Here is a 26,838-nt window from a genome sequence, read left to right on the forward strand (position 1 = left end):
GACTTCTTGGGGTCTAAATTTAGGATTTTAATGGGGCACAGTGTTACTCTGGAACAGAAACAACTTCAACTATAGTTACCTATATAAGAAAGAGAGAACAAAGCCTTCTTGTCTTTGAATTTTCCTTCTTCCTGTGAATGCTTCTTCCTGTAAACAAGCATTTATCTACTTCTCCCCTTGTTCCCATTACTTTACAACTGTCAAAGGTGTTTGAAGAAGAAAGCCTTTTCGTTTGGGAATTAGTATCATCTCAGCTGGGTTGAGAGCCTGGAGATACAGGACCGGAATGAAGGACTCAACATCAATCAGGAAGCCATCCTACACCCAGGGTGGGCGGGGCTGAGCGGGCATAAGCAAATAACCGGACCACAATCTGGCAATTAACTGATGCGCAAAATCCTGCCGAGACGTTCTTCTGGGAGTCTAATCAGGTAAGAAATTTTCACACACTCAAACACATACATACGCTGGTGTGAGGGATTTTCTTTTCTTTTTTTTCTGAGAGAATACAACAAAAATTGTTAAACGCTATGTATCAGAAGAGGAACTGGAGGTAGGGGTGGAGAGGAAAGGCAGGTAACAAAGGGAAGATTTTATTTTATACCTTCCTGTTTGAATTTTTCTCCTTTCCTTTTTCATGTCAACAGGTGTTAACTGGGCAATGAGATTATAGGCAATGTACCATTTTAATTATCTTTCCATTTTTCTATATTTTAAAATAACCTTAAGTTGTTTTTTTTTTGTAGTGAGTTAAATCAAAAGCATTAAATGCAGCAATACAAAAAACAAAACCCCAAAACAAATGAGTATTAAAACAAAATGCTACCATCATATTATAAAAGTTACATAATGCTCACAAAAATTAGGGGATATTTTATCATTTCATATTCATTTTGAAATATCCCCTAATTTTTGTGAGCAGTATATTTAAACCTGCTAGAGCTCTTACTGGCAACTACATAAAGGTCAGTACTGCTCTTCCTGTGGGTTAAACAGCTAACACCAATTTCCTTTATCTTACATGGCAAGGGTACTCAAGCATACGTAACATAAATCTAGCTGCCAGATAAATTCTAAATTAACTTGTAATACTAAAACCAAAGCTACTAGCTTAAGAAATTTAAACGCTTAGTAACAGAAACAGCATAAGAATATTCTGGGATTCCACACCAAAAGGGCAAGTCTCCATTCCTACCTTAGGAGTTTGAAAAACAAAGATGGATTTTCCTTTCCTACAACTGGAAAGTTTTTATTTTTTCTTTCCTTTCTATTAAGTGAGAGTCAGGGAGGCAGGGAGGCAGGGAGGCAGGGAGACAGGGAGGCAGGGAGACAGTGAAACAGACGCCTGCATGTGCCCCGACTGACCAGGATCCACCCAGCAAGCCCCCTAAGGGGCGATGCTCTGCCCATCTGGGGCTGTTGCTCTGTTGCTCAGCAACTGAGCTTTTTCAGCACCTGAGGGTAGGCAAATGGAGCCATTCTCAGTGCCATTGCCAAACTGCATGAACCAACTGAGCCAAGGCTGTGGGAGGGGATGAGGATGGGGGTGGAGAAGCAGATGGGCACCTCTCCTGTGTGCCCTGACTGGGAATCAAACCCCAGACTTCCACCTGCCGGGCCAATGCTCTGCCACTGAGCCAACCTACCAGGGCCTGTTTTTTCCCTAATAGAAACAGTAAACTCAGCTGAAACCATTACAATAGTGACATTTTTTTTCCACTAGAAAGACTGATATCTGAAATTCTAATGTAGTTGAAAAAATCAGTGACTTAAAAAATATGTGGAAAGTTCTTAATATTGTAGATATGAAATTTAATGCTCACCCACCCATGGATATGACCCCAAAAGAATTAGCGCTATAATGAATGAGAATGTCCCTGGGTAATGAATCTATAGAATCTCTGACTACAAAACAATGATAAAACAAGTAAGAAATTCAATAGATAAACTTGAGATTCCATATATAATACATTATTAGAAGAAATCAGGAACAGAAGGGGTTACAAAAGAATAAGTTATGTACAGTGGTACCTTGAGATACGAATTTAATTTGTTCTGTAACTGAGCTCGTAAGTCAGTCAACTCATATATCAAACAAATTTCTCCCATTTAAAATAACTGAAATAGATTTAATCTGTTCCAGCCCTGTGAAACATCCCCAAACCATCCTAAATTATAAAAAAAAGTTTTTAATTAAGAAACACACATGCATACTTTACCAATGCATAACAAAATATACAAAATTTTTTTAAAAGTGTTATTTAGTACTGTATTCTTACCTTGGAGACAGACGAGTGTGGCTAACGGAGGTGAATGGCGGAGAAGGAAGGAGGGAGGAAGGGATGCAGGCACTGTAGACACATAAACTAAAACTGCACTTTCTTAACACTAAATGTAAACTAAAACTGCATTTTCTTTACTTTAAACAAAACTAAAACTGCACTTTCTTTACTTAAAATGAAACCACAAAAACTTAATTGTAAAATAATGCACTTCTTAACTTTAAACTTAACCTAAGCTTAACATTACGTATTTTTAATTTAATCATCACCTGTTTTTGCCTTTTTGGCTGCACTTTTAGCACTTTCACTAGCAGGACTTTTGAATAAAAATCTATCCAAAGAGGTTTGCTTTTGCCTGCCTTTTAAAATGTTACGGAAATGTGACAAACAAGTGTCATTAAAAAGTGCTGAAGCATGACCAGTTGAAACTTTTTCTGGGTGTTTCTTTTCAATGAAACTTGAAAGCTTCTCCCACATTGCCAGCATGTCTTTAATTTCACTTGTAGAAAGCACTTCCTCCGACTCTACCTCCTCCTCACTACTAATCTCTTGCAGAAGCTCCGTATGTTGCATCATCTGTAGCTCCTTCAACTCCTCAGTTGAGAGCTCCTCCTCATGTTCCTGACGAGCTCATTTACATCACCCTTGTCTACCTCCAGACCCATCGACTTTCCGAGGCACACAATCTCCTCCAATGCTTCTACCTCGGTCTTGGTCTCTGGTTCGAATCCTTCAAAGTCCTTGTCTGCAACAACATCAGGCCATAACTAAGTTCAAGGTTCTCATCGTAACCTCTTGCCATGCCAAGTCAATAATGCATAAACATATCACGATGTTGTAGTGATCTTTCCAAAACTCTTGAAGGGTTAGATTTGTATTCTTAGTCACCTCAAAACAGTGGTGGAACAACTGCTTTGTGTAAAGCTTTTTAAAGTTGGAAATGACCTGCTGATCCATAGGTTGTAAGATGGAAGTCGTGTTGGGTGGAAGGTAGATGACTTTTACAAATTTGAACTCATCGAGAATGTCATCTTCAAGACCAGGTGGGTGGGCTGGAGCATTTTCAAGGATTAGCAATGCTTTCATCAGCAGTTTATTTTCTTGAAGATATTTCTTCACTGCAGGACCAAAGATGAGACTTACCTGTTCAATAAAAAACTGCGTGTAACCCATGCCCTAGCATTGGCACGCCATATAACCTGCAGTTTTTCTTTAAGAATCTTGTGAGTCTTAAAGGCTCGAGGATTTTCGGAATGATACACTAACAGTGGCTTTACTTTACAGTCACCGCTAGCATTTGCACACAATGCAAGGGTCAGATGGTCCTTCATGGGTTTATGGCCAGGCAGCTTCTTCTCCTCTGTGGTGTTGAAAGTCCTCCAGGGCATTTTTTTTCCAAAACAATCCTGTTTCATCACAGTTGAACACTTGTCCGGGGATGTAGCCTTCCTTTGTGATAAGCACAGCAAAACGTGCGATGTACTCCTCAGCTGCCTTAACATCAGCACTTGCAGCTTCACCATGCCTCACCACCGAGTGGATGCCAGATCTCTTCTTGAAATTTTCAAACCAGCCATGACTTGCCTTAAACATCTCTTCTGCTGCCTCTTTTGAGGTTGATGGTTCTTTCTTCTTTAAGTCACGTAATTAATACATGCCTTTTCACATATTACAGTCTCCACCACTGTATCTCCTGCCAGCTCTTTCTCTTTCACCCACACCAGCAGAAGCTTCTCCATTTCTTCATGGATATTTGTCCTTAATTGGGACAGAACTGTAGTTCCTTTCACTGGATTTGCGCTTTTGATGGCATCCTTTTGTTTAAGGATGGTACAAATTGTAGATGTATTGCGGTGGTACAGCCTTGCCAGTTCAATCACTTGTACACCACGCTCATGTTATTCTATTATTTCTTGCTTTACTTCTATTGACATCATTCTCTTCTTCTTCTCACTACTGTCCTTTACACTCACTTTCTTCGGCCCCATGATAGCACACACAAAAGTTAGTAAAAAATGCAAAAATGATGCAAGAATGAGTACAGCGCACAAGTTCGAGTTGATTTTGCGGGTAACACGTGAGAAAGAACGAGATGCTGGTGTTGTGCTGCCAATACTGGACCCGTGTGCCAACGCACCAACTAGCGGCTTCCCAAATCACGACTCATATCTCGGAATTTTGCTCATATCTTGAACAAAAATACAGACCCAGTCACAGCTTGTATCTTAAAATATTCGTATGTTGGTCTGCTCGTATCTCAAGGTACCACTGTACTTAATCTCTTTGACCAATGAAATAATAACCGTCTACTGTTTACTGAGCATTGTATGCTAGGTACTCTGAACACACAATCTTATTTAATCTTCATAATACTCCAAAATAAGACTTAAAAGGATAAACAAACTATGACTTGGAGAATTTACATAACTCACTAAAAGATCACAGAAATAAGAACATATCACGGAAAAAAGCCATGACGCACTTCAATGCGTTCTGATCGAAGCCTAACGAGGATTTCTACCACGCCGCCACCCGTGCACCAGGCATACCCTTGGTAGGACACTGCCTTCCTTGCAGAGCACCAGCGGCTCATCAGTGGCCCAGTCATAACATTTCACCTTAATTTCTCCCAGCAGCAATTCTGAAAAGTTTTCTGTGATTAGAGTAGTTCCTATTCTGGAAATTTTCCCCCAAACTGAACTAATTCTAGGGTAACTCCAATAACGCCAAAGCACTTGAGAACAGAGACTGAGGAAAAGCATTTCAGGAAACGCGGTGTCTGGAACACGCGGGTGCTTCCCGCCCTGCCCCCAGGTGGGTCACACCCGAGCACCCCTCTCCTCAAGCCTGTTCTATGTAAGTCTTCAGTGCCTGCCCAGAAAAATTTTCCCAACTAGACGTAAGAGATCATACTAGTGTTTGCTTTTTTTAAGTTGCCTGATTGAAGTAAAGTACAGTAGTTAAGAAAATGAGAAAAAAAACCTGAAATGTGTCCATACAATCTGCACAGACTGGATTTGCATAGTAAAAGAGGAAATAAAGTTATTCAAGGATGAGGAGGGAAATGAGAAAAAAATCAACTATGAACTGATGAAAATGGAAAGGGCTAGATGATGACAAATTTATCTCAAAAGACAAATCATATGAAAAGACTACTTAAAAAAACTTTTACTTCAAGCTTATTTAAAACAGGACAAGGGGCCCTGGCCAGTTGGCTCAGTGGTAGAGCGTCGGCCTGGCGTGCGGGGGACCTGGGTTTGATTCCCAGCCAGGGCACATAGGAGAGGTGCCCGTTTGCTTCTCCACCCCCCCTCCTTCCTCTCTGTCTCTCTCTTCCCCTCCTGCAGCCGAGGCTCCATTGGAGCAAGGATGGCCCTGGCGCTGGGGATGGCTCCTTGGCCGTTGCCCCAGGCGCTGGAGTGGCTCTGGTCTCGGCAGAGCGACGCCCCAGAGGGGCAGAGCATCGCTGCCTGGTGGGCGGAGCGTCGCCCCTGGTGGGCGTGCCGGGTGGATCCCGGTCGGGGCGCATGCGGGAGTCTGTCTGGCTGTCTCTCCCCGTTTCTAGCTTCAGAAAAAAAACAAAACAAAACAGGACAAGGACTGCTGTGGCCATTACAACCCACGGCTCAGTCACTTCTGACCCCTTTAGCTGAGGATCACCTTCTCTCTCCTTGGGTTGCTGTGACTGACTGCTCTGATTAATATGGGCACAACAAATCAAATAAATGCTTGATTCCTTCACATACCTAACTACCTCAGTTCACTTTTAGACAAGAAAAATTTAAAACCAAAGAAATAAACACCAAGTTACCCATTCTGATGAAAGGTCCTAGTTTCGCTTTTGGTTTTAGGCAGTGGCTTCAGAGGGCAAGAGGAAAGAGCAGTAGAGACTTGCACCTGAGAGGCGCAGGGATGGTGTCTTTGTAAGCAATTCCAGGAATCAACAGGAAATACACCACGCTGACTTTTTCTCAGATTCCTTTTGCTTTTGTTAGAATAACAGATGCATCTGAGGTCTACCAGCTACATATGTTTATAGGAAGAGGAAAGGGATACTGAACAAAATCAGTGGAATGGAGAGGACACTCTAGTAGACTGATTTACTGCCACCTCTCCACTATAGATTGTTTTCTCAGATTGTTTTAAAACTTTGCTAAGACTTTATTCAGCTATTCAAAAAAATAAAATAAATAAAACTCTTCCATAAAAAATTGAGATTTATTGGCCCTGCCTGGTTGGCTCAGTGGTAGAGCGTCGGTCTGGCGTGTGGGTGTCCTGGGTTTGATTCCCGGTCAGGGCACACAGGAGAAGTGACCATCTGCTTCACCCCTCCCCCTTCTCCTGCCCTCCTGCAGTCAAGGCTTGATTAGAGTGAGTTGGCCCCCGGCTCTGAGGATGGCTCCATGGCCTATGCCTCAGGCACTAAAACGATGGCTCTGGTTGCAATGAAGCAACGCCTCAGATGGGCAGAGCATCACCCACCAGTGGGCTTGCTGGGTGGATCCCGGTCAGGCGCATGCAGGTGTCTCTCTGCCTCCCCTCCTCTCACTAAAAGAATTGAGATTTACCAATTTTCAAAGGAACATTTTATATGTTAATCTCCGCTAACGTGAACTTACCTACTGCAAAGAGAGTTTACCCTGACTTATAGTTTCTCATAAGCATAGTGTATAAGGTAGGTTGTAGTGGTGAGCTTTATTAATAGTATGTATGATAGGATATTTTAAAAACAGTTGACAAATAATACAAATAGTTGTCAGACGATCTTCCCTTTAGCTATGACCTAGAAATCCCACTTAGCGTTTCCAGTCTATAACAAATGTCCACACCTGTTAGGAAGTCCCTCTTACCTGCTCTGTAGCTGTCGGGCAGTAGAAGACTAATAAGACAGTTGTGCAGATGTTTATGGACAATCCAATGATAGTGATGAGGTTCGGGGCAATCCAGGAGGGAACTCTTCCAACTAGCCACTCCCAGTAGTGCTGCATTAAGGGCTCAAGCAGGGACCGTCCAGCACTCTGGTATCTGTGCTCTTCTAGCCGCTTCAGCTGGTGTCTCGATAGCGGTGGTGTGGGGAGCTGAAACAACTTGTTTAGTATACACCCCGGAGTACTCATATGCCCGAAGCCCAGGGGGGACTCCGGGTGAGAGTCTCCGCCTCGCTTCCTTGTTGACCGATGCCCACTCATGGACTTTGGCTTTCTTTTATTTGGAGAGAATAATTTATCTTGTTTTATAGCTTTTTGTGGCTGGTCTTTACCTGGATGAAAACAAATAAACAAACACATTTGTCAGCCATTATTTACATTAATATCAGTAAAGTTAAAAGAAAAGGTTGGTAATACAGTAACACATAAAAAACAGGGATCATAAAACCAGGGGTCTGCTTTTAGTTCTGGTTCTTATTGATGGTGTGAGCCAAATGAAGTCATAGAACTGCACCTTTAAGAAAAGAATATTAAGGGATCTTAATAAGTAATGTATTTCCTGTTACCTTACAGTTTGTCTAACTTTAAAACTCATGCTTGCCTGACCTGTGGTGGCACAGTGGATCAAGCATCGACCTGGAACTCTTGAGGACGCCAGTAGGAAGCCCTGGGCTTGCCTAGTCAAGGCACATATGGGAGTTGATGCTTCCTGCTCCTCCCCCACTTCTCTCTCTTTCTCTGTCTCTCTCTCTCTCTCTCCTCTCTAAAATCAAGTCTTAAAAAAACAAACTCACGTTATTTTTCTCTCATTGCTTTCAGTAGTATAATGGAACAAATCTTAGAAATGAACTCCCTGGCCGGTTGGCTCAGCGGTGGAGCGTCGGCCTGGCATGCCAGAGTCCCGGGTTCGATTCCCGGCCAGGGCACACAGGAGAAGTGTCCATCTGTTTCTCCACCCCTCCCCCTCTCCTTCCTCTCTGTCTCTCTCTTCCCCTCCCACTGCTGAGGCTCCATTGAAGCGGGGATGGCCCCGGCGCTGGGGATGGCTCTGTGGCCTCTGCCTCAGGCACTAGAATGGCTCTGGATGCAACAGAGCGATGCCCTGGATGGGCAGAGCATCGCCCCCTGGTGGGCATGCCGGGTGGATCCCGGTCGGGCGCATGCGGGAGTCTGTCTGACTGCCTCCCCGTTTCCAGCTTCAGAAAAAAGAAAAAAAAAAGAAATGATCTAATCATTCCACATACAAAAATATTGAGGTCCAAAGGCACAAGAGAGCTAGTAAGTTAGTATTAATATCAGAGGAATGACTTGAATATCGTGAGTCTTAAACTACATTTTTATTTAATGCTGATAGTTAACATTTACTAACATTTACTAAATATTAAAAACCTCAAGCATGTTTTCTATCTTAACCCATTTAATGCTCACAACAAGGCCAGATCATAAGAACTGCTATTATCCCTATTTTTACAGAAAAGGAAACTAAAGCTCAGAGAGGCTAATTAACTTGTACAATCTCATATGGCTAGTCAGTGAGGTTCAGACAAAAACACAGACTTTTTGTTTACGCTAAATTATGCTAAAACTTCTCACAGCACAAAGGGGTATTCTGTAAATGGTATTCCTGGTGGGGGTAAAGAGCAATGAGAAACATGAACTTTAAGAGGACAGGATGTGCGTACTAGCAGAGGGACCTGATGAAATGAAGGGAGTCTAACTGCATTAAGTGATGACTGTTCATAAAAGACTGTGAGTTCAATCCTGGAAGTACATGCACATGACTCAGAAACAATTAGAGATAACATAATTACGTTATTAAGCAATGTAAGAATACAATGACAAGTATATTTTCAAGATTAATAGGAGAGATGTATATTCATCAGAATAGAGAAAATATCTGAGAACTGTGAGAAAATATTGAGAATATGTAAAAATCGGTATGGAAACCTGAAAGGGTTTTTTTTGGGGGGGGCCTTAAAGTTTTAAAGTGGTGAGGGCTTAGAGTAGGGGGGTAAAAATGGAAATATGAAAGAGAGTCAAATCTTTAAGTAATTTCTATTTAAAAGGAAGAGTCCAGAGAAAGTACTTTGGGATTTGGGAAGAAAAAGCAGTTGTTTATTTTGGCTTTTGGTGGCGGGGCTGGGTACAAGAGAGTATCTGGGGATGGGGGTAGGAAATACACACTCACACCTTTTACGTACAGGTGTTTTAGACAAGATCAAATGACTGAAGTTTGGGTATGAGATAAAAATTTCAAGTTATCACCTTAGCTGCTGAAGTCTAAATAAAGACTAAAACATAGAAAAGTTCTAGAAGAAATTGAAAATAAAGAGAAAACAGAGGCAAAGAACCTAGTAGGAAACTCCCGGTTAGTGAGCAGGAGGAAAAGAAGTCTCAAGAGGATTTTAAAAAACCGCACACACAGAACAATCTTAACAGAACTAAAAGGGTAGTGGCATTGCACCAAGAGAGGTGTATGCTGATTTTCAGGTAGAAAGCTATATGAAATTCCCAGAAACGCTGCACTATGGGAATAGAGAACGTGATGCAGGCTCTAGGCCAGGGGTCTCAAACTCGCGGCCCGCCGAACAATTTTGTGTGGCCCGCACACTAATCCACGAAATTCAAAATATTTTGGATAAAATTAAGTAAGCCTAGGGGCCTACTTGTATTTTTCATTTCTCTAGCATCCTAGCTAGATATTAGCTTAGTTAACAGCAGTTGTGATGCGAACTACAGTTTCTGGTCATTTTGTGACACTGAGTAAACTGCATGTACGATTGTGCTTGTTGTACTGATTTTTTTTTTCAACTGCAGTGAGAAAAGTGTTGCATAACAGTTGCCTTTTGTAGACCTAGTGCGGCCCGCCGACGGCTGTGATCTTGCTCTGCGGCCCACATGCTGAGGTGAGTTTGAGACCCCTGCTCTAGGCCATCTCAACAATGGATCTAGTGTCAAAACATGCCCAGAATTTCTTGCCTTTAACACTGTAACAAACTCCAAAACTTCAATGTCACTAAAGATCTAAAGTGGCACCCAAAATTGCAACCGATCATGCAGTTCATGTGCATGTAAAGGAGGCCAAATCTGACAAGGTGAGGGAAGGCCTGCATGGTGGGTCTTACAAGATCAGAGACCAAAAGTAATCACACAGGATGAGCTGGACAGGAAAATCCCTAACTAATGGTGGATCATGCGGGTAGTCACATCCTTGGCTTGTAGTTTCCTTGACAAAAGTCAGTCTTTACCTAAGTAAGCTTGTCTACTGTCTTCTTGCATCTAAGATAGCATATCCTTGGAATGTCTCCTCTTCCAGACCCCTCACAGCACACCCACTGCACCAGAGCACAGACCACAGCATCCTTCACTGTTATCTGTTCGCCCAATACCACCTCTATATGCTGGAAATGTTAACTACCCTGTAAAAATAGTATGTCTCGCTCTGTTTCACCCTTTATCCAATCTGAGATTTCCGAGCTTTGCTATCTCCTGCCTCCCGAATCGATTACCAATAATTTTCCTGTAACTCCCTCTTACACCCACTCCTCTGATTCTAATGTATGAAATAAGTTTGCAAAACTGCCATTCTCCACAAGCATCTTCCCTCAATCCTCTGAGATTTTGCTTCCTGGCATGTGTTGTCAGTTTGGCTCAAATAAATCCACAAAAAGTCTCTACAGGTTTATATGTTTCAGAAGTCAAAGTGTGCCACAAACTAATTGATTTAAACTGTGTTTAAGCAATATTTACCTAATGTCAAAGAACTGGTTACGAGATCATTTCAGATTAAATGGTAGACTGACAAACACCAAAATACTTAGCTTTGTAGAAAGCCAAATTTTCTACAAACTGAACGATGCATTTTCATATTTGGTAAGCTATAATCAATCAGCTCTAATGGAATTCCACTCAAAGTAGGAATTAAAAGTTTAACCAACTCCTTTTATACTGTATTATTATAGTATTCCATTCCCGTGTCATTTATTTTTTTATAAAGGTGGCATACTGAAGGTGCTGGCCTGCTTTTGGCACTAACAGCTACAAGTAACTGATCCTAATGGTTTTAAGTTTGAGCATTTGGCAGGACTGTACGATAAACTGATACTTTCTGAGTGGTTTCCCTAGCTGACCTAGATTTTTTTTTTAACCCTCTATTCCTCTTTTGGAAAAAAATCTACATTTTGATAAACCTTTCTAGATTTAGCCACTGTAGAGTTCATACATGGGGAAAAAGCCAATGCGTTTTGAACATTTCAATGTGGCAAGATTGTCTCTCTGAAGCTATTAGCAACAACATTGCAAATACACATTCAGATACATGTAGCTCCTGACATACTTTGCTTTTAACACACACAGATAGCCACAGAGGTTGCTGTTACTGGCACAGGTCCGTTTCCAATCTTCCTTCCTCCCACCACACCTGAGATCCTGAGGCTAGTGACATGCCTCTCATCTTAGAGAAAATAGGTGTGCCTAAATTTTAGCAAATGAAAAGCATGCATATTTCAAGCAAGAAGGACAGGGTAGGGTACTAAATAGAAAGATCAAAATAAATGGAGAAAAATGAAAAAGGATGTGAGATAGAGATGTGAAAAAGTACAAATATTACAAAAATTATTTTAGCCACTTAGGATTTTTATCTAAGCCATGCCTATGCTCAAAAGGATGAGGTGGAAAATGCCATTTTCTTGTCACACTACAAGAAACTAAAAAATAAATAAACAAATCAATCAATAAATAAGAAATAAAATTATTGCTGGCTAGCCTAGAAACCTAGCCACCAGTCATAAGTTTTTATGAGAAAATGAATTCCAAGTTCCAAATGCATTCAGCCAGTATCTGAGCGTAGTAAGCAATGGTCCCAGCTCCCATGTCCAATGGGAAAATAACTTGACAGGTAAATAGCCAAATAACATCACATGTTGTGATAGGTGCTATGAGGAAAACAACATCTGGAGCCAGGAAACAGAGGTGGCTCAAGTCTGTCAAGAGGCGGCATTTACATCAAGGTCAGAGGAGGAGCTAGCTATTCAGACAGCAGGAGAAGCCACACAGGAAAAGGGAGCAGGCCCTGAGGCAAGTAAAAATTTATTTTATCGGGGTGCCTCTGAGATCAGCGTGGCTGGAGTGGACTAAAATGAAGTTTGAACAGCGAGACAATGCAGAGGTTTATCGACCACGGCCAGGAGATTTTAGTCTGGTGTTACGGAAAGCCATCAACAAACTTACAAAGAAACGTATAATTCTTTAGCAGAGCCTATTTGTTTACTGAGGATATGTTTTCATAAACCATAACAGTAAAAGTGAATGTTTTAAGCTAAAAAATTCCCATCACCCAGAATTTAGTTTACGATAATACTGATCACCGTGCTATAGCTATTGTAACCTTTCCACCTGTAATCAGCAAATTCCGCTCCTCTGTCATAGCCTGGCTATAGTTAACAGTCCTTTCATGGCACTTACCACATTTTAAACTTTTGGGGGTTCTTGTTCTTATTAGTGGTGGTGTTGGTGTTTTGGTCTTTTGCCCACCTGGTCTGTAAGCTCTGTGAGTACAGGGGCCATACCTGTCTTAACATTCTTTTCCCAGAATCTCAGAGCATTAAGTAGGTAATTAGTACTTATTCGTGGACCAATGAACAAATATGATTCATCTAGTATTCAATGATCACTTAGTTGTTCTAGACCAGCGGTCCTCAACCTGTGGATCACAACCCCGGCGGGGGTCGAACAACCAAAACACAGGGGTCGCCTAAAGCCGTCGGAAAATACATAATGCATATATTACAGTTATGAAGTAGCCACCAAAATTATTTTTTGGTTTGGGGTCACTGCAACATGAGGAACTGTATTGCGGGGTCACGGCATTAGAAAGGTTGAGAACCACTGTTCTAGACAGTTGAGAACCACTGTTCAAGACTGAAATATGCCATCCATGCCCACAAGAAGCTCAAAGGGGGTTGGGGGTCATCTTGTAAACAGCTAAGTTGTAACATACTGTGAACAAACTGTTGAGAGTGTCCAGAGGAGGAGGATACATATGGTCTAAAAAAAATTAGCCTTTGTGCAGGCATGAACATTTTTATGTGAAAAGTCCAACAAAGGCACAAAAATACAATCAGAGATATTTAACGAAAACCTTCACTAAAATTACACACAATCTGTGGACCTTAAATCTATGACGCGAAACATCTGTGCTTATAGCAACTGAGGATAATGGCATGCAGCCTACATTATTCCTGTGTTCAGCATTGAGGAACACCTGACTAGTATCACACTGAAAAAAGGAATCTCTACTGCTCAGCAGAGCATAAGGGAAGCTTACACAATATCCACCTTGTAGTGGGAGATTCCAGAATTCCCAGCTCCCCGTGTCTACGTGTGCCAAGTTTTTAGCTGCACTGATTCAGCAGTATGTTTACAACCCTTTCACAGATCTTGGTAACTACACTGCTCTTTCCAACCTTTATGGTACTACTAAAGGAAAATACTAATGGCCAACACTATTTGGGAGGCAGAGCAAATTGTAAAAAGCAAATTAAAAAAAAGAAAGAAAACCAACAGGATCACAGGATTACATTCAGCATTATTTGACAAGTGATACACAAAACAAGCTAGCAAGAACAAAAGCCTTTTCAGTAGACTTGGAAGCAAAAACAGTACTGTGTAATACAATTTAGATCTACTGTTTTGCCAAAATGAAATCTCGCATGCCTTAAAAAATAGGAAAACAACTTCCTCCAGGAAAAAAAGTAAAGCAAAAGCCTAGCATTTTATTTTCCTATTCCCTTAAAAAAGACAGCACAGCATGACCCTCAAAAAGAAAGTCACTAGCATTTTAGTCAGCTTAAAGAGCATGTCTACTGCTGCCTAGAAAACAAATTGACAATGCAATAAAATGTCATTGGGGTTATAAATGAAAGTTTAGAGTTAATATATATCCAACATTTAATAGTGTTTATAATGTAAACTTTCAGAGAGATTGGGTGTGGGAGAGGAAGGAGAATAAATTTATGAAACCGTAGCTGTAAATATTCCGTAATAATCTACTAACCAAACAACAAATAAAGACGCCTCTGCTGGAACAGGTTAATACAAGCGGCAGATTTATCCAACTTGATTTCTTAAATGTAAATATTATATAAAGACAAGTTGCACAAGGGGCTTTGACTAATGTTTCTCAGCACAGAGCAAATATGCAACAAAATGCTTTTAAGAACCTCAATCTCTGGAATTTTATGTGAACGCCAATGGGTCTAAAGCAGTAATGCTCGAAATGTCCTTACTACAGTCTAACTTGTGTAGTTAATTAACTGAATGCACACACTGAACATATTCCTACTAGTTCTAGAGTAGGAACTGGGTATTTTTGTTCACATACAAAGTAACTATGCATTTGCCTACTATCTTAATAAGGACTCATTAATGAGCTGAGAGACTTCAAGCAACATGATACACTGAATACCACTGATGGAAAAGGGCAAAAATGATACAGAAACGCCAAGCATCGAATTAGAGAAAACAAGTTAAACGTGGCTAAATGTAAAGGTCCGATTGATTCAGAGGTCCTGGGCACAGCGGCAAACACTAGCACCCTTCCTGCCTTTCCCCTTCCAAGAATACTGCTGAAATGAACCCTAGCTGGCGATCTCAGAGCCTGTCGATATTCCCTGAAATTTCTAGACAAGTTGCTGTACAGGAAGCGTGGTCCCCCCACGAAACACCAGCACCAGCACCAAAAGGAAGGCAACCCCGGCACAGGATGCCACACCGCGAACTTGACAGCACTCGAGCAGGAGGGTGTGGACCTGACAGGCAAGGTCGGTTCCGCGCAGGCAGAACCGCCAGTCCTCGGTCCGCCCAACCCTGGCCCGCCGTGGTTCTTCCTACTGCGACCGCCACAGCAGTCCCGGGGTTCCCGCGCTGGCACCTCGCCACCTCCATCTCTCCACCCGGCCCACGGGGCAGTCGCCCCTCGCCTTCCCCACCACCCCGCGCGCGGGGCCACCCAGCGGGAGAAAGGACTGCGTTCGCCTCCCGCGATTCCGGACACAGCTCTCTTCCCATGCTCCACCCGCTCTCCACCTCGCCTTGGGAGTCGTGTCCCCCAACACATCCCTCACACCCTGGCCGCCTCCCCACCACCGAGACCCGAGCCTTACCCGAACCTCAACCACAAGCACCCGCCTAGAATTAACACCTCCGACTCCAGCCGACTGAGTGACTCCGATGGGCGGCAGCACGTTCACGACACTTTCGCGATTGCCGTAAAGGAATACTGGGTCGGCACCGGCGGCGGCGCGGGCGCGCTCCTCGAGGCGGTGAGCGCGCCTCGGGCCCGGCCTGGCCGCTCGGGTGCGCGCCCCGCGGCCCCGCCCCGGCCGCTCGGGTGCGCGCCCACGGCCCCGCCCCGTCTCTGTCCAGCCCTCAGGCTCCCGACCCAGCGGACGTCCCGGCGGGCTCATCCTAGAAAGGTAGGCCGAAAGGGGGATGCGGGGCGGCCCCAGCCCTCCTCAGGGGGTGTGCCAGAGGGCCGGGTGGGTCGGGGAAGTGGACGCATCCCGGAGTCCCCCACCCCTGTGGCGGACTTGCAAGTCGTGTGCCAGCTCGCGGTGCTTCCAGGGGCGACACTGTGAGAGGCGCGGGACAGGGAGCGGGTGGTGGCCGCGGGCGGGCCTCCGGGGCTCCCGGGGGTCGGGGTTGCGTGCAGACGGCGCTCAGGTGTCTGCGCCTCACCTTTGCGTCCCCGTCCTTGGTCTCTCCTCCTCTCCCCCTTCTCCTGTCCCCTGTGTCCCCAGCCGGGCCCAGTTCCACCTCCCGCATCTCTTCCCGGCCCCGAGCAGAAAGCAAAGCGAAGCCTTGGTCGTCGTCCAAGTATTTCGCGCCTCCGGAAAGAGACAGCGGTCTGAATGTGCAATTCCCTGGTTTTGTTTGTTTTAAGTGGTTACCGAGAACCTTTGCTCCAGTCCAGTTCCAGTTGTCACTCCTGGGCTCACATTCCTCGGTGGGGAGGTGGGGGGGGGGGGCAGGTTTGTAATTGAGATCTGTGGTGACCGTGTGTGTTTACACGGAGCTAGACTCCGCGCTATTCTGTCGCGGGGGTGGTATTGGGGTGAGCCCAATACTGAAAGGTAAATGGCAAATCTTTTGTATCCAGAAAAGTGCTTTACTTTAAGATACATGTGAAATCTCCCAAAGATTAACTTATAAGTCACTACCCAAATGCAGTTCTGTAATTTGCAATGCACCATCTGATTCCCCTCCAATTCTCCCATAACGTTTAATCCAGTTTATAAACAAAAAGTCGCTTAATCTTCTAGACTGTTTCGGATTTAACCATTACAAGAATATTTCATTTGTCAGAACGCGAGGCAAGAGTTTAGAAAAATAACCATTTTCTATTCTGCTTTGGACCTGATGGTTCTGTGTACCTCTAAAAGAAGTTTAGGGCTTTTTCTCTTCATTTGGAATATCCAGAATTTTCTTTCTTATCGTTTCTTAGCAGTCACCACTTAGAGGAGACAGCATAAAGAATTCATCTAATTGCCAGTGGCATGTAAATATCTATGAAAATTAAAAATTGTAACTGCAGTTCTGATTCATGGATCATCAGGAAAGCAGAGGACATAGGTGAGAGATGCAAGAACGTTTTGTTGAAATGCTCATCGTGCCATATGAAGGTTATTTCTCTATGTTTTCAAGGATTTTAAAAGGTTTCTTAAATTATCAGTCATTAAAATTGTTCTGGTCGGTGGGCAGTTCACTAACCATGCTTACAGCTTTCCATTGTGAAAATATAAGAGTGATGCTTGTCTTCCTCACCAAATCAGTGCATGCATATTTCTCAGTTGTCATTAGCAAACTGGGCAACCATTTCAAGCCCTCCTTCTCTAAAGTATCAGTTGAAACAGCTAGGACCCTCAAAACCTAAGGAGATACGAACCCAAGATGACTTGTGTATACAAAGAATTAAGTATTGTTATTTCCCATCTCTCTGTCTGGTTATGGTGGCACAAAACTGATGTTAGCTGTCATTATTTATGTTTACTCAGTACTACTCTAATGAACAACCCTTTGAGATGGCTACATTACAAATCAGAATACTGTAACTCAGAGAAGCTAAGTAACTTGCCTGAAATCATACAGCGGAGACATGATAAAGCTGGGATTTGTACGTAGAGAAATCTGATCTCATGGCTCTATTATTTCTGTTGTATCACAGAGAATAGTCAATGCTTTATCTTCCTTAATAATAAGCTATTCTTTCCTCATTTTTGTCTTTCATTCTATAAGGGGAAACTTGGTGTTTTTGTCTTTTAACTCTTTTGAGGACAGTGAAAGGTATCTAATATGGAAAAGGACCAGAGAATTGATATCCTAGACTTAAAATATTTAATGCTAGATGGTACAACATTATTGTGAAACACACAAGTATCAACTCTGTAGGAAAAAGAATCTATTAATAATACCATAGCATAGTGGTTTGCCCATGAACAATATTGGTCCATTGACTTGAAATTGTACATGTTTAAAAGTAAATGGGTTGAAACAATCTCTGATTTTCTTTGTATGTGGATTTCAGGATCTAAAAAAAGGGCAAGTTTGGGCAGATTTGAAGACTGACACTAAAACCGGTAATTCATTTTTTAATATTCTAAAAGAGGAAAAAACTTTTATTAACCATCTATGACAATATATTATCTATATTACCTATTATCCATATTATCTCATTTAGTTCTTCAATAAACCTCTATGAAGCAAGTATTATTTTAGAACATTTAATAGTTAGTACTAAAAGCTACCATTTATGGCCCTGGTGGAGTCGAGCAGTTGGTTAGAGCATCATCCCAATACACCAAGGTTGCATGTTCCATCCCTGGTCAGGGCACATACAAGAATCAACCAGTGAATGCGTAAGTAAGTGGAACAGCAAATCAGTGTTTCTCTCTCTCCCTTCCTTCCTCTCTCTCTTAAATCAATCAATAAATATAAAAATAAAATAAAAAGCTCTTATTTATCATGTCATGAATGTGTTAAGGTCTTTACTTGTGCAGTCCCAGCAATAAATCCCTGGCATAGTCCAACAGAACTTTTCCACGAGAATGGAAATGTTCTATATTTTCACTGTCCTATTTGGTAGCCACTAGACATGTGTGGCTTTTGAGTACTTGAAATATGACTAATATGACAAACTGAATTTTTATTTTATAGTAGTCAATTGGAATTTAGATAGCCACCTGTAGCTAGTAGCTGCTGTATTGGACAACGCAGCCTTTGCCAATAATTGCCAATAATATTATACCTTTTATTCAAAGGAGGAACTGGTTCAGGGAAGTTCATGAAACTTGTGCAAATTCATACTATTTTATAGAAACAAGTTTTTGAGCAGAAGAATGTTAAAGGAATGTTAATTTGGCAGTGTCTATAGAATGGATGGAGGGGGAGAGAAAAGCAGTTAAGCTGAGAAAATTGAGACTGATTTGAGTGGTTACACTGGGAACTGGGAGGAAGAATGGTTGCAAATGAGTGGAGATACAATTGCCATTGCTTAGTGACAGCACGTGAGGGTTTTGGAAAAGAGAACCTAAGGTTACTTTGAAGTCTTAGAATCTGGATAGCCTGGAGAAATGATAACACTGTTTACTGAAACAGAAAAATCTTAAACCTTTTTGGGATTTAAGAGGATTTGGTTTTGTGTGTTTATTCAAAAGATATTTCTTGAGCAAGGCCCTCTGCCATGCTTAGGTAGAGAAGTGGAAGGAGTCCCCCATTACATAGTTTATCCACCTAAACACCCTTCTCTGTTTTCCTGCGGTGAGGGATAATGAGCCGTGTGATGTGCAAATCCACTGTTCTCTGAGGCAGGGGTGCTTATTTTCAGATGCAAAGGAATTAGGGAAGGTGTTGTGGGTGGAAAAGTGGTATTTAAGCTTGGTTTGAAGACTAGGAAGGTTTGGACATACCAATAGGGTTAAATGAGGAGAAGGTTATGCTTCTAGCAAATGTTTTGAAAATCCCTTTTGCCAAAACACCTAAATGCTAAATAAATAATAATAACCTTTTAAATGCATAGCAGGTCTTGTAAGAAAAAAAAAGGGGGGGGGGGAGATTCCCCAGGGCTAAAAAGTCAAAGAGAGAGCTGAGAACAGTAAATTAGCAGTGTGTCTCCTTTGGGGCCAGCTGGCTGCTAGCAGAAATGAGACACAATTGGGGATAGGTAACAGGCTTCCCTGCTCCCCACCCAGGGCAGAGAGATAAAATCCTTCCCCTTGGACCTCTCAGGTATACAGCTTCTAGAGGCACCGTTCACATGGTAGTTGGTGTAAATCAGGGGTCCCCAAACTTTTTACACAGGGGGCCAGTTCACTGTCCCTCAAACTGTTGGAGGGCCGGACTATAAAAAAAACTATGAACAAATCCCTATGCACACTGCACATATCTTATTTTAAAGTAAAAAAACAAAACGGGAACAAATACAATATTTAAAATAAAGAACAAGTAAATTTAAATCAACAAACTGACCAGTATTTCAATGGGAACTATGCTCCTCTCACTGACCACCAATGAAAGAAGTGCCCCTTCTGGAAGTGCGGTGGGGGTCGGATAAATGGCCTCAGGGGGCCGAATGCGGCCCGCAGGCTGTAGTTTGGGGACCCCTGGTGTAAATGGTGCCTGTGTTTCAGGGGATGGGTTTTTCATAAGAAGCAAAATGTAAATATTTGTACATTAAATTTTTACAACTCATGGCCTTGGGCAAGCCCGTTCCCTCAAAGTTAGCCAGTACCCTCAAAAATCTGTATAAAACCAGTAATAGGCGGGCTAGGAAAAAAACAATCTCCATCTTGACAAAGGGAGATCAGGTAACAGCCAGCGGTGCCAGAGGTTAGACCTTGGTCCCTGAGTCCAACGAAGAAGAGAATTGAGAGCTAAGGAACTCAAATGTAAGCAAAGGTTTATTTAGAAAATCACAGAGGTGGAAGAAGTGAGCCAGCAGGGACTAAAAAAGGGGTCCTTGGAGCTCAGGAGAAAGAAAAGGCAAAGAAAACACACCTGGGGGAAGGACAGTGGGAAAGGGGCAGGATGCTCCAGAGAGAGCACAAAACCTTTATCTTTTTATTATTTATTTATTTATTTTTGTTTGTTTAAGTGAGAGGCGCGGAGATAGACTTCTGCATGCGCGCCTACTGGGATCCACCCTCTGTCTGGGGCGAATGCTTTGCCCTTCTGTGGCTGATGCTGGCAACCTAGCTATTTTTAGCACCTGAGGCAGAGGCTCCACAGAGCCATCCTCAGCACCTGGCGTTGATGCACTTGAACCAATAGAGTCATGGCTGTGGGAGGAGAAGAGAGAGAGAGAAGGGCAGAGGAAGGTGTGGAGAAGTAGATAGGTGCTTCTCCTGTGTACCCTGACTAGGAATCAAACTTGAGCTTGGTTTTAAAGATTTCCACATGCCGTATCGAGGCTCTACCACTGAACCAACCACCCAGGGCCCAGAGTCCTTGTCTTTAAGGGCTTTATCTTAAAGGGAGGTTTGGAGGGGAGGATCTCAATAGACTATTCATCAGCTTTCCAGATGTGTCTCCTCAGGGTCATGGTCTCCACTGATTGGTCGGCTCTAGGGTAGGGGGCCATTAGTTGTCACAACTGTTCCTGATGTCAGCTATGGCATTATCCTGCCTGGCCTTGCTGCTTTTCTCGGCCTGGGGCTGAAACACAACTGAGGCCAAGATGTTATCTTTAACCTGACTAAAACTCTGTCTTTGTGGTTAACAGACCCAAGGCTTTGCTCCTACGAGTATTTGATGGGGGTCAGAACCTCATTGTCCTGAGGGCTGAATGCTTAAGGGAATGGTCATGCAAGGGCTTGTATGGGAGTCACATGAGGCTTTCCTCCAGCCCCCTTGTTCTTCCTCTAAGGCATTCTACTACGTGACTAGTGACATGCCAGGGGAAGAATGGTTGGGAAGGTCTAAACCGCATGACCAGTGATATACTAGGAAACAAAAGGTCACCCTGGGGTGAGGTCCCATCTTATAATACTTGTCCTCCCAGTTCTGTCTGCTGCTAGTTGCCAGGTACCTGGGGCTTTCTACCCTGGTGACCTTCCATACCTGGCTTATTATTCCTGCTCTATTCATGTGTGCCTGCCTACTATATCAAAACTACAGGTCTGCCATCACTCAGATTCAAGATTCAAATCGCCATATCTGCATGGGCTAACGAACCTGAAAGCCAGGAAAGTGAAGTTAGCCCAGAATAGTGATATGCCATAGTACCTGGTGAGAATAATTACAGACCCTAAGTACAGTAGTTCAAAATTTATAGCAATTGAGAATTTTTTAAAATTGATTTTAGAGAGAGAGGAGGAGAGAGAGACACTGTAAGGCCAGGAGCCGCCATCGTGGCCATTCACATGCAGGTTCGCATTGGATTCGGACAGTCGGTAAAGAAACAACGGAGCCAAAAACTGGTGGGCCATCATCTTTAATCCTAGCTTGCACCCAGCGGGCAAGTAAAAACACACACTGGGCTCCAAAACCCACTCATTCAGTGCTCACAAAGCTACTGACTTATCCGAGCTTCCTAGAATCAAAGGTTTCTAGCTCACCAGACTTATTCACCTCTGTTCCCCATCTCCTTCCTTCTCCCTGCACAAACTCTGCACAAACTGGCTTTTCCTTCAGCACTCCACCATCTTGGCTGCTTCTCCTGGCCTCCTCCAGGTGGCCTTTCTCTGCTCTCCTTTCTCTGCTCTCTCCTCTTTAATGTTAATCTCAGGAACCAAGAGAGCAAGCTCCCGGTCTGCCCCACTTTATAGTGTAGAAACCAAAACCTTTAATCCAATATATAAACAAGGAAGTCTCTAATACAAAGTCACTTATCTGTGGCATGATGGGATTGCACCACCCCACATCAAAATGGGTGGGAAAGGCTTAGTCCTAAAACCAAGCCCCAGGCTACAAGGATCCTGCCTGCCCACAGCCCACCCCCAACACACATTAATATAACCTGGGCTATGGCTTCCACGTGGGCAGTGCCATCTTTAACAAAGTGAGCATAATATATAATATATTTTATCTGCCCAACAGACAGGGACCAGCCTGACCAGGGATCCAACCGGCAGCCTCTGCACTTTGGGACAAAGCTCTAATCATGTACCTCATTTCATCGAGTTTACGTAGAGACACCCAGTCCAGATGAATTTTGAAGAGTTTTTTTAGAGGAGGAAATTTTAAATATGCCAGCCGCATAAGGCTGATATGAGGCATCTGCAGGCCCAAATCATGCAGTCCCAAAAATAGTTCAGGGGCTGCTTATATACCCTTGATCACACACGGGCAGGGCAGGGGAGAGCATGACCTCAGGTACAAGCTGGCAACATTTGTTTAGGGGGCACACAGAAACATTAAGACTTTCAAGGTAACACAGTCAAAGATGTTTACAAATCTTTCAGGGTTCATCTTCTCTCACTAGCCTAGAGGTATTTTACCCTCAAGATTCCAGGAAGGGGGAGGAACTACAATCAATGCAAGGTGGTATGTAAATTCTGCCTCCTATTGAAAGAGAAGAAGTTTCTAGGTTAACCTTTATTTTAGATTTAAAACTGAATACCCATTGTTCTTGCAAGCTAGAAACTTCTACATTCTTCTCCCTCCCCTCCCTAAAAGAGGGATGGGACAGGAAAGCCTAACCTTTCCTCCCAGAATATCAATATCAATTTTTAGCTTTTTGGTACCTTACAACATAACCAACCGAGCCATGCGGCCAAAGCAGAAATTGTTAATTATTTTCCCAGAAACTTATGCTGGGAAAGCACTGGAAGGAGGAGATATGATAATTGAGGCAGGAAATTACTCAGATCAAGCCTATAATGGTGGCTTTCAGGACAAAGGAAAAGAAACTTACTTGGTAAGATTTAAATATACATATTTAGCAATAAGTCAGATGATCAGAGTAAATGACAAGTGCAAGTCAGAAATGGCTGAGAGTTCATTATTTGGAAAGTCAGTCTGAGATGAGGAAGCCGAGCACATTGGAGGATGGGTGGAGATAAGAGTTGTAAGTTTTCACAAAGCTTTTGGGAAATACTATACTTCAGTCCATTAAACTACGAGAAGATACTCCTCCAAACATGAAATTATTTTCACATGCATGTAAGTAATTTCTTGTCATTTGAAAGTATTTCTATATTTATTTGAAAAAAATCATGACTTACCAACATGGTGGGCCTGGAGTGTGAGGGAGAAGGCGGTGAGGGGTGGTCTGTGTATGTTTAGGCCTCTCTTTTCTCCTCCCTCACGCAGGAGCTGGAAATAGAATGCTGAATGAAACAGGCGGTTCCTGCTCTCACAGAACTTAAAGTTTAGCAGGAAGGGAAGACCAAACAAGCAAGTAATGGTTAAGTGTTGTGAGTGTCCTGGGGGTGGTGGTGGTGGAGGAGTAAAGGTTGCTATGGGAAACAAAGCCAGGGAGACTTGAAAAATGAGTAAGAGGTAGCTGGTGGGAGTAGGGAGGGAGGGTGAGCGCCGGGGTCTCCTCATGGTGACAGCACAGGTGCATGAAGGGCGGAAGATGCTCAGGAGAGCAGGGCACACGCAGGAGAGCAGGGCACACTCGGAGATCTGGAAGAGGTTTGCTGTGGCCATGCAGCGTCGCGGTGGGTGGTAGAGTGGGCCTGCCCGAGTTTGAATCCTGCCTCTACCTCGCGTGACCTTGGGCAGTTCTCTTAACCTCTATAATTCTGCTGTGAGGAGTAAATGATCATGTATTAAAAGTGCTTAGCAGCATTGCTAACAGAGTAAACACTGTATTTGCTTTCGTAACGATGACAAAGATGACGAGCAAGGAAGGAGTTGGGAACAGACAGTGTCCAGAGGTGAATATAGAAAGTTAAGTAGCAACAGACAATGCAAGGCCCTCATAGACCGTGTTAAGGAGGAAAGAACATTTATAAGGGCGTAGGGGAGCCAGTGAAAGTTTCTTTGTAGGAGAAGAGGGTGGTCAGATTGGTATTTTAGAATGAGAAGGATCCACTCTGGTTTTAGGGTGGAGTCTAGATCGATTGTGGTCCCGTCTAGAGGCAGACCGTCTGGTAGGTTATAATAAGAAGTTGGCCAAAAACTGGTGGTGGTTTTGGTAGAGTAGTGGCAGTGAAGATGGAAGTAAGAGGTAGATTTTAAGGACATTTTGGGGGTGGAATGCACAGTATGTGGGACTTGATTTAGTGTTGAAGGATGGGACAGAAAGGTTTCTGAATATGGTAAGTAGGTGAGTCTTGGTTTCATTGACTGAGAAGTCAAGGAGAGCAGATATTAGTAGATGGTGGTGGGGCTGTGATTTCAGAAGTGGAACAGCTCGGTGATCAGTGCTGGGTTGGGGAGTGGATAGCTAAAGTAGAATAGATGGAATACTTGTGAGTAATTTTGTCTGATTTGCTTTCTACTGCTCAGTAGACCGTTTGAGATGTGGTGGTTTCAGCAAGGCCTCAGTTTCCTGCCTTCGGCCCTGGTCATCTGGACAGCCGCAGCTTTCATATTCTCCTACATCACCGCCATCACCCTCCACCACGTCGACCCGGCGTTGCCTTACATCAGGTCAGTCAAGTGTGCTTTATAGGAGAATGTTTGTGTTTTAACGTTGAAGCCCAGATTTAACGTTGGCATTTTAAAATTCACATCTCACGTTTGGCTTTGCAATGAGGAGAGGAACATAATAAGGAAGCTGTGTGTTTGGCTCTTTCTGTGTGATGGAGAAACATGGAGACAGAGGGCTACGATTCAGTTGGGGAATTGCTTAGTGAACTGTGACACTTCAGTGCCTCGTCCTCCAAATAAGTATCTGAAGTTGTCCCAGGACGTAGAATTGGAGTTACTCTCCCCTTAAAATTAAAATGCTGCGGACGACAGTAATGATATTAAAAAGATAATAGTTATGACCAACATTTACTGACCTACTTACTATGAACAAGATAATGTTCTAAAAGGAATGAGTCCTTGAGGCCACCTGTGAGGTAGGGGCTACTTCCTCCATTGGAGGCAATGAGGTCCAAGAAGCTTCGGTTGTTTGTCCAAAGGCACACGACTCAGTAAGGGGTAGAACCAAGATTGGTGTGACTGAGCAGTTGGACTCTAGAGGTCACGCTCTTACTTCTTATGACAGTTGCCTATTCTGACACATTAAGTATCAAATTTTAATCAGTAATATTTTTAAGATTTCCAAATTACTAATAACAATAGGTACTCAATTTCCTATATGTCCATAACCTTTTTATTTCCAATTAGAAAGGCAATATGCGCTTACTATAACAAATCTGAAATAATACTAGAGTGATGAGAGAAACAGAAGGTGACCTCCCTTTTCTGACTTCTCCTTACTTCCTGCTTTCACACAAGCGATGAACGGTTTGGTAGATTTACTTCCGGAGTTTGACCTGTTTTGGTGTTGTTGGAATTGTTTCATTTATTTATTTGTTTACCTTCTGGGAAAATAAAAGCTTTCCAACACAGGAAATAAGAAACTTTTAAAAGAATGATAAACTAAAAGGCTAAATGTATTTTTTTATATACGTCAAGAAGAGACCAAGGCCTTACCATCCACATCTGTTGCTTCTACAGTGGTGTGGTGTGACAGAAAAAAATATCAACAAATTGGGTGCACTGGGTAAGGTTCACAAAACCCAAAGATTTTTCAGTTTCAGATTCCGATGCTAGGAGTCACTTGATAAGCAGTCACCACCGTGTACTACTCTGCCAGAGGGACAGGGAGCTTAAGGAGCCGGTTCATTCTTGAGTAACTTCCGGAGAAGATATATAGAGAAGATTCATGAGGGTCCTTCAGCATTTTTATTTCCCCTTCAAGAACTGGTCTGCTTTTATTTTAAAGAACTTTAAATAATTTAAGAGGCCACATGAGTTCTTTTCAAGTTTCAGTTCTCTGATGGGACTACATGTGATTTTCTGGTCAGTAGTCCCCTAGGCACTCCCTTTCCTGCCCCTGTCCTTCTGTCTCTTTCTTTTTCTGCTAATGAACTTAGTGTCATTGCCCTAGGATCTTTCTCTAGCATGATGATAGATTTCAACTCAGTGGTACTTATTTTGACATTTCTTTTTCTTTCCTTTCTTTCCTTTTTTCCTTTTTGTAAATTTTTTTATCATGTGAAAGGCAGGAAGGCAGAGATAGACTCCCACATGTGTCCCGACCAGGATCCACCCAGCAAGCCCCCTCTGGGGCGATGCTCTGCCCATCTAGGGCCACTGCGTCATTGCTCAGCAACCGAGCTATTTCAATGCCTGAGGTGAGGCCGTTTACCCATCCTCAGTGCCCGGGGCCAACTTACTCAAACCGTTTGAGCCACGGCTGGCTGTCAGAGGAGAAGAGAGAGAGATAAATAGAGAAGGGGGGGGGGGGGGAAGCAGGTCATCGCTTCTCCTGTGTTCCCTGAATTGAACCTGGGACATCCACAAGCCTGGCTGACGCTCTACTGCTGAGCCAATGGGCCAGGGCCTATTTTGACATTTCTTAAACTCATTTCCTTCATCTGAAAATGATCAAGTTAAACTGGTTTCTTTCAGTTCATAGACTCTAACTAAAAGGTTTAATAGTTATAACTGCAAAGGACATAACCAAA

At 43.0% G+C, this 26,838-nt stretch overlaps 2 protein-coding genes across 26 annotated transcripts in view; one reads left to right on the plus strand and one right to left on the minus strand.

Annotated features, from left to right (window-relative positions):
* The window catches only part of CEPT1 (choline/ethanolamine phosphotransferase 1), a 40,470-nt gene extending 24,419 nt beyond the window's left edge, over positions 1-16,051 (minus strand). For 2 of the 3 annotated variants that reach the window (XM_066246353.1, XM_066246352.1), the window contains exons 1-2: positions 15,373-15,496; positions 7,133-7,542 (exon numbers count right to left, since the gene is read on the minus strand). In XM_066246353.1, the coding sequence (XP_066102450.1) occupies positions 7,133-7,471 (339 nt within the window). In that variant the 5' untranslated portion in view covers positions 7,472-7,542; positions 15,373-15,496. Of the gene's footprint in view, positions 1-7,132; positions 7,543-15,372; positions 15,497-15,946 lie in introns of those variants that run through there. The other variant, XM_066246355.1, reaches the window with a different exon arrangement.
* Positions 15,569-26,838, plus strand: part of DRAM2 (DNA damage regulated autophagy modulator 2) — a 34,109-nt gene continuing 22,839 nt past the window's right edge. Inside the window, exons 1-5 of one of the 23 annotated variants that reach the window (XM_066246362.1) lie at positions 15,614-15,684; positions 16,713-16,840; positions 17,793-17,844; positions 23,516-23,619; positions 24,662-24,805. In XM_066246362.1, the coding sequence (XP_066102459.1) occupies positions 24,675-24,805 (131 nt within the window). In that variant the 5' untranslated portion in view covers positions 15,614-15,684; positions 16,713-16,840; positions 17,793-17,844; positions 23,516-23,619; positions 24,662-24,674. Of the gene's footprint in view, positions 15,685-16,712; positions 16,841-17,792; positions 17,845-23,238; positions 23,366-23,515; positions 23,620-24,661; positions 24,806-26,838 lie in introns of those variants that run through there. The other 22 variants (XM_066246366.1, XM_066246363.1, XM_066246364.1 and 19 more) reach the window with 22 other exon arrangements.

The sequence above is a fragment of the Saccopteryx bilineata genome, chromosome 11 (genome assembly GCF_036850765.1).
Source record: "Saccopteryx bilineata isolate mSacBil1 chromosome 11, mSacBil1_pri_phased_curated, whole genome shotgun sequence".
Taxonomy (NCBI): domain Eukaryota; kingdom Metazoa; phylum Chordata; class Mammalia; order Chiroptera; family Emballonuridae; genus Saccopteryx; species Saccopteryx bilineata.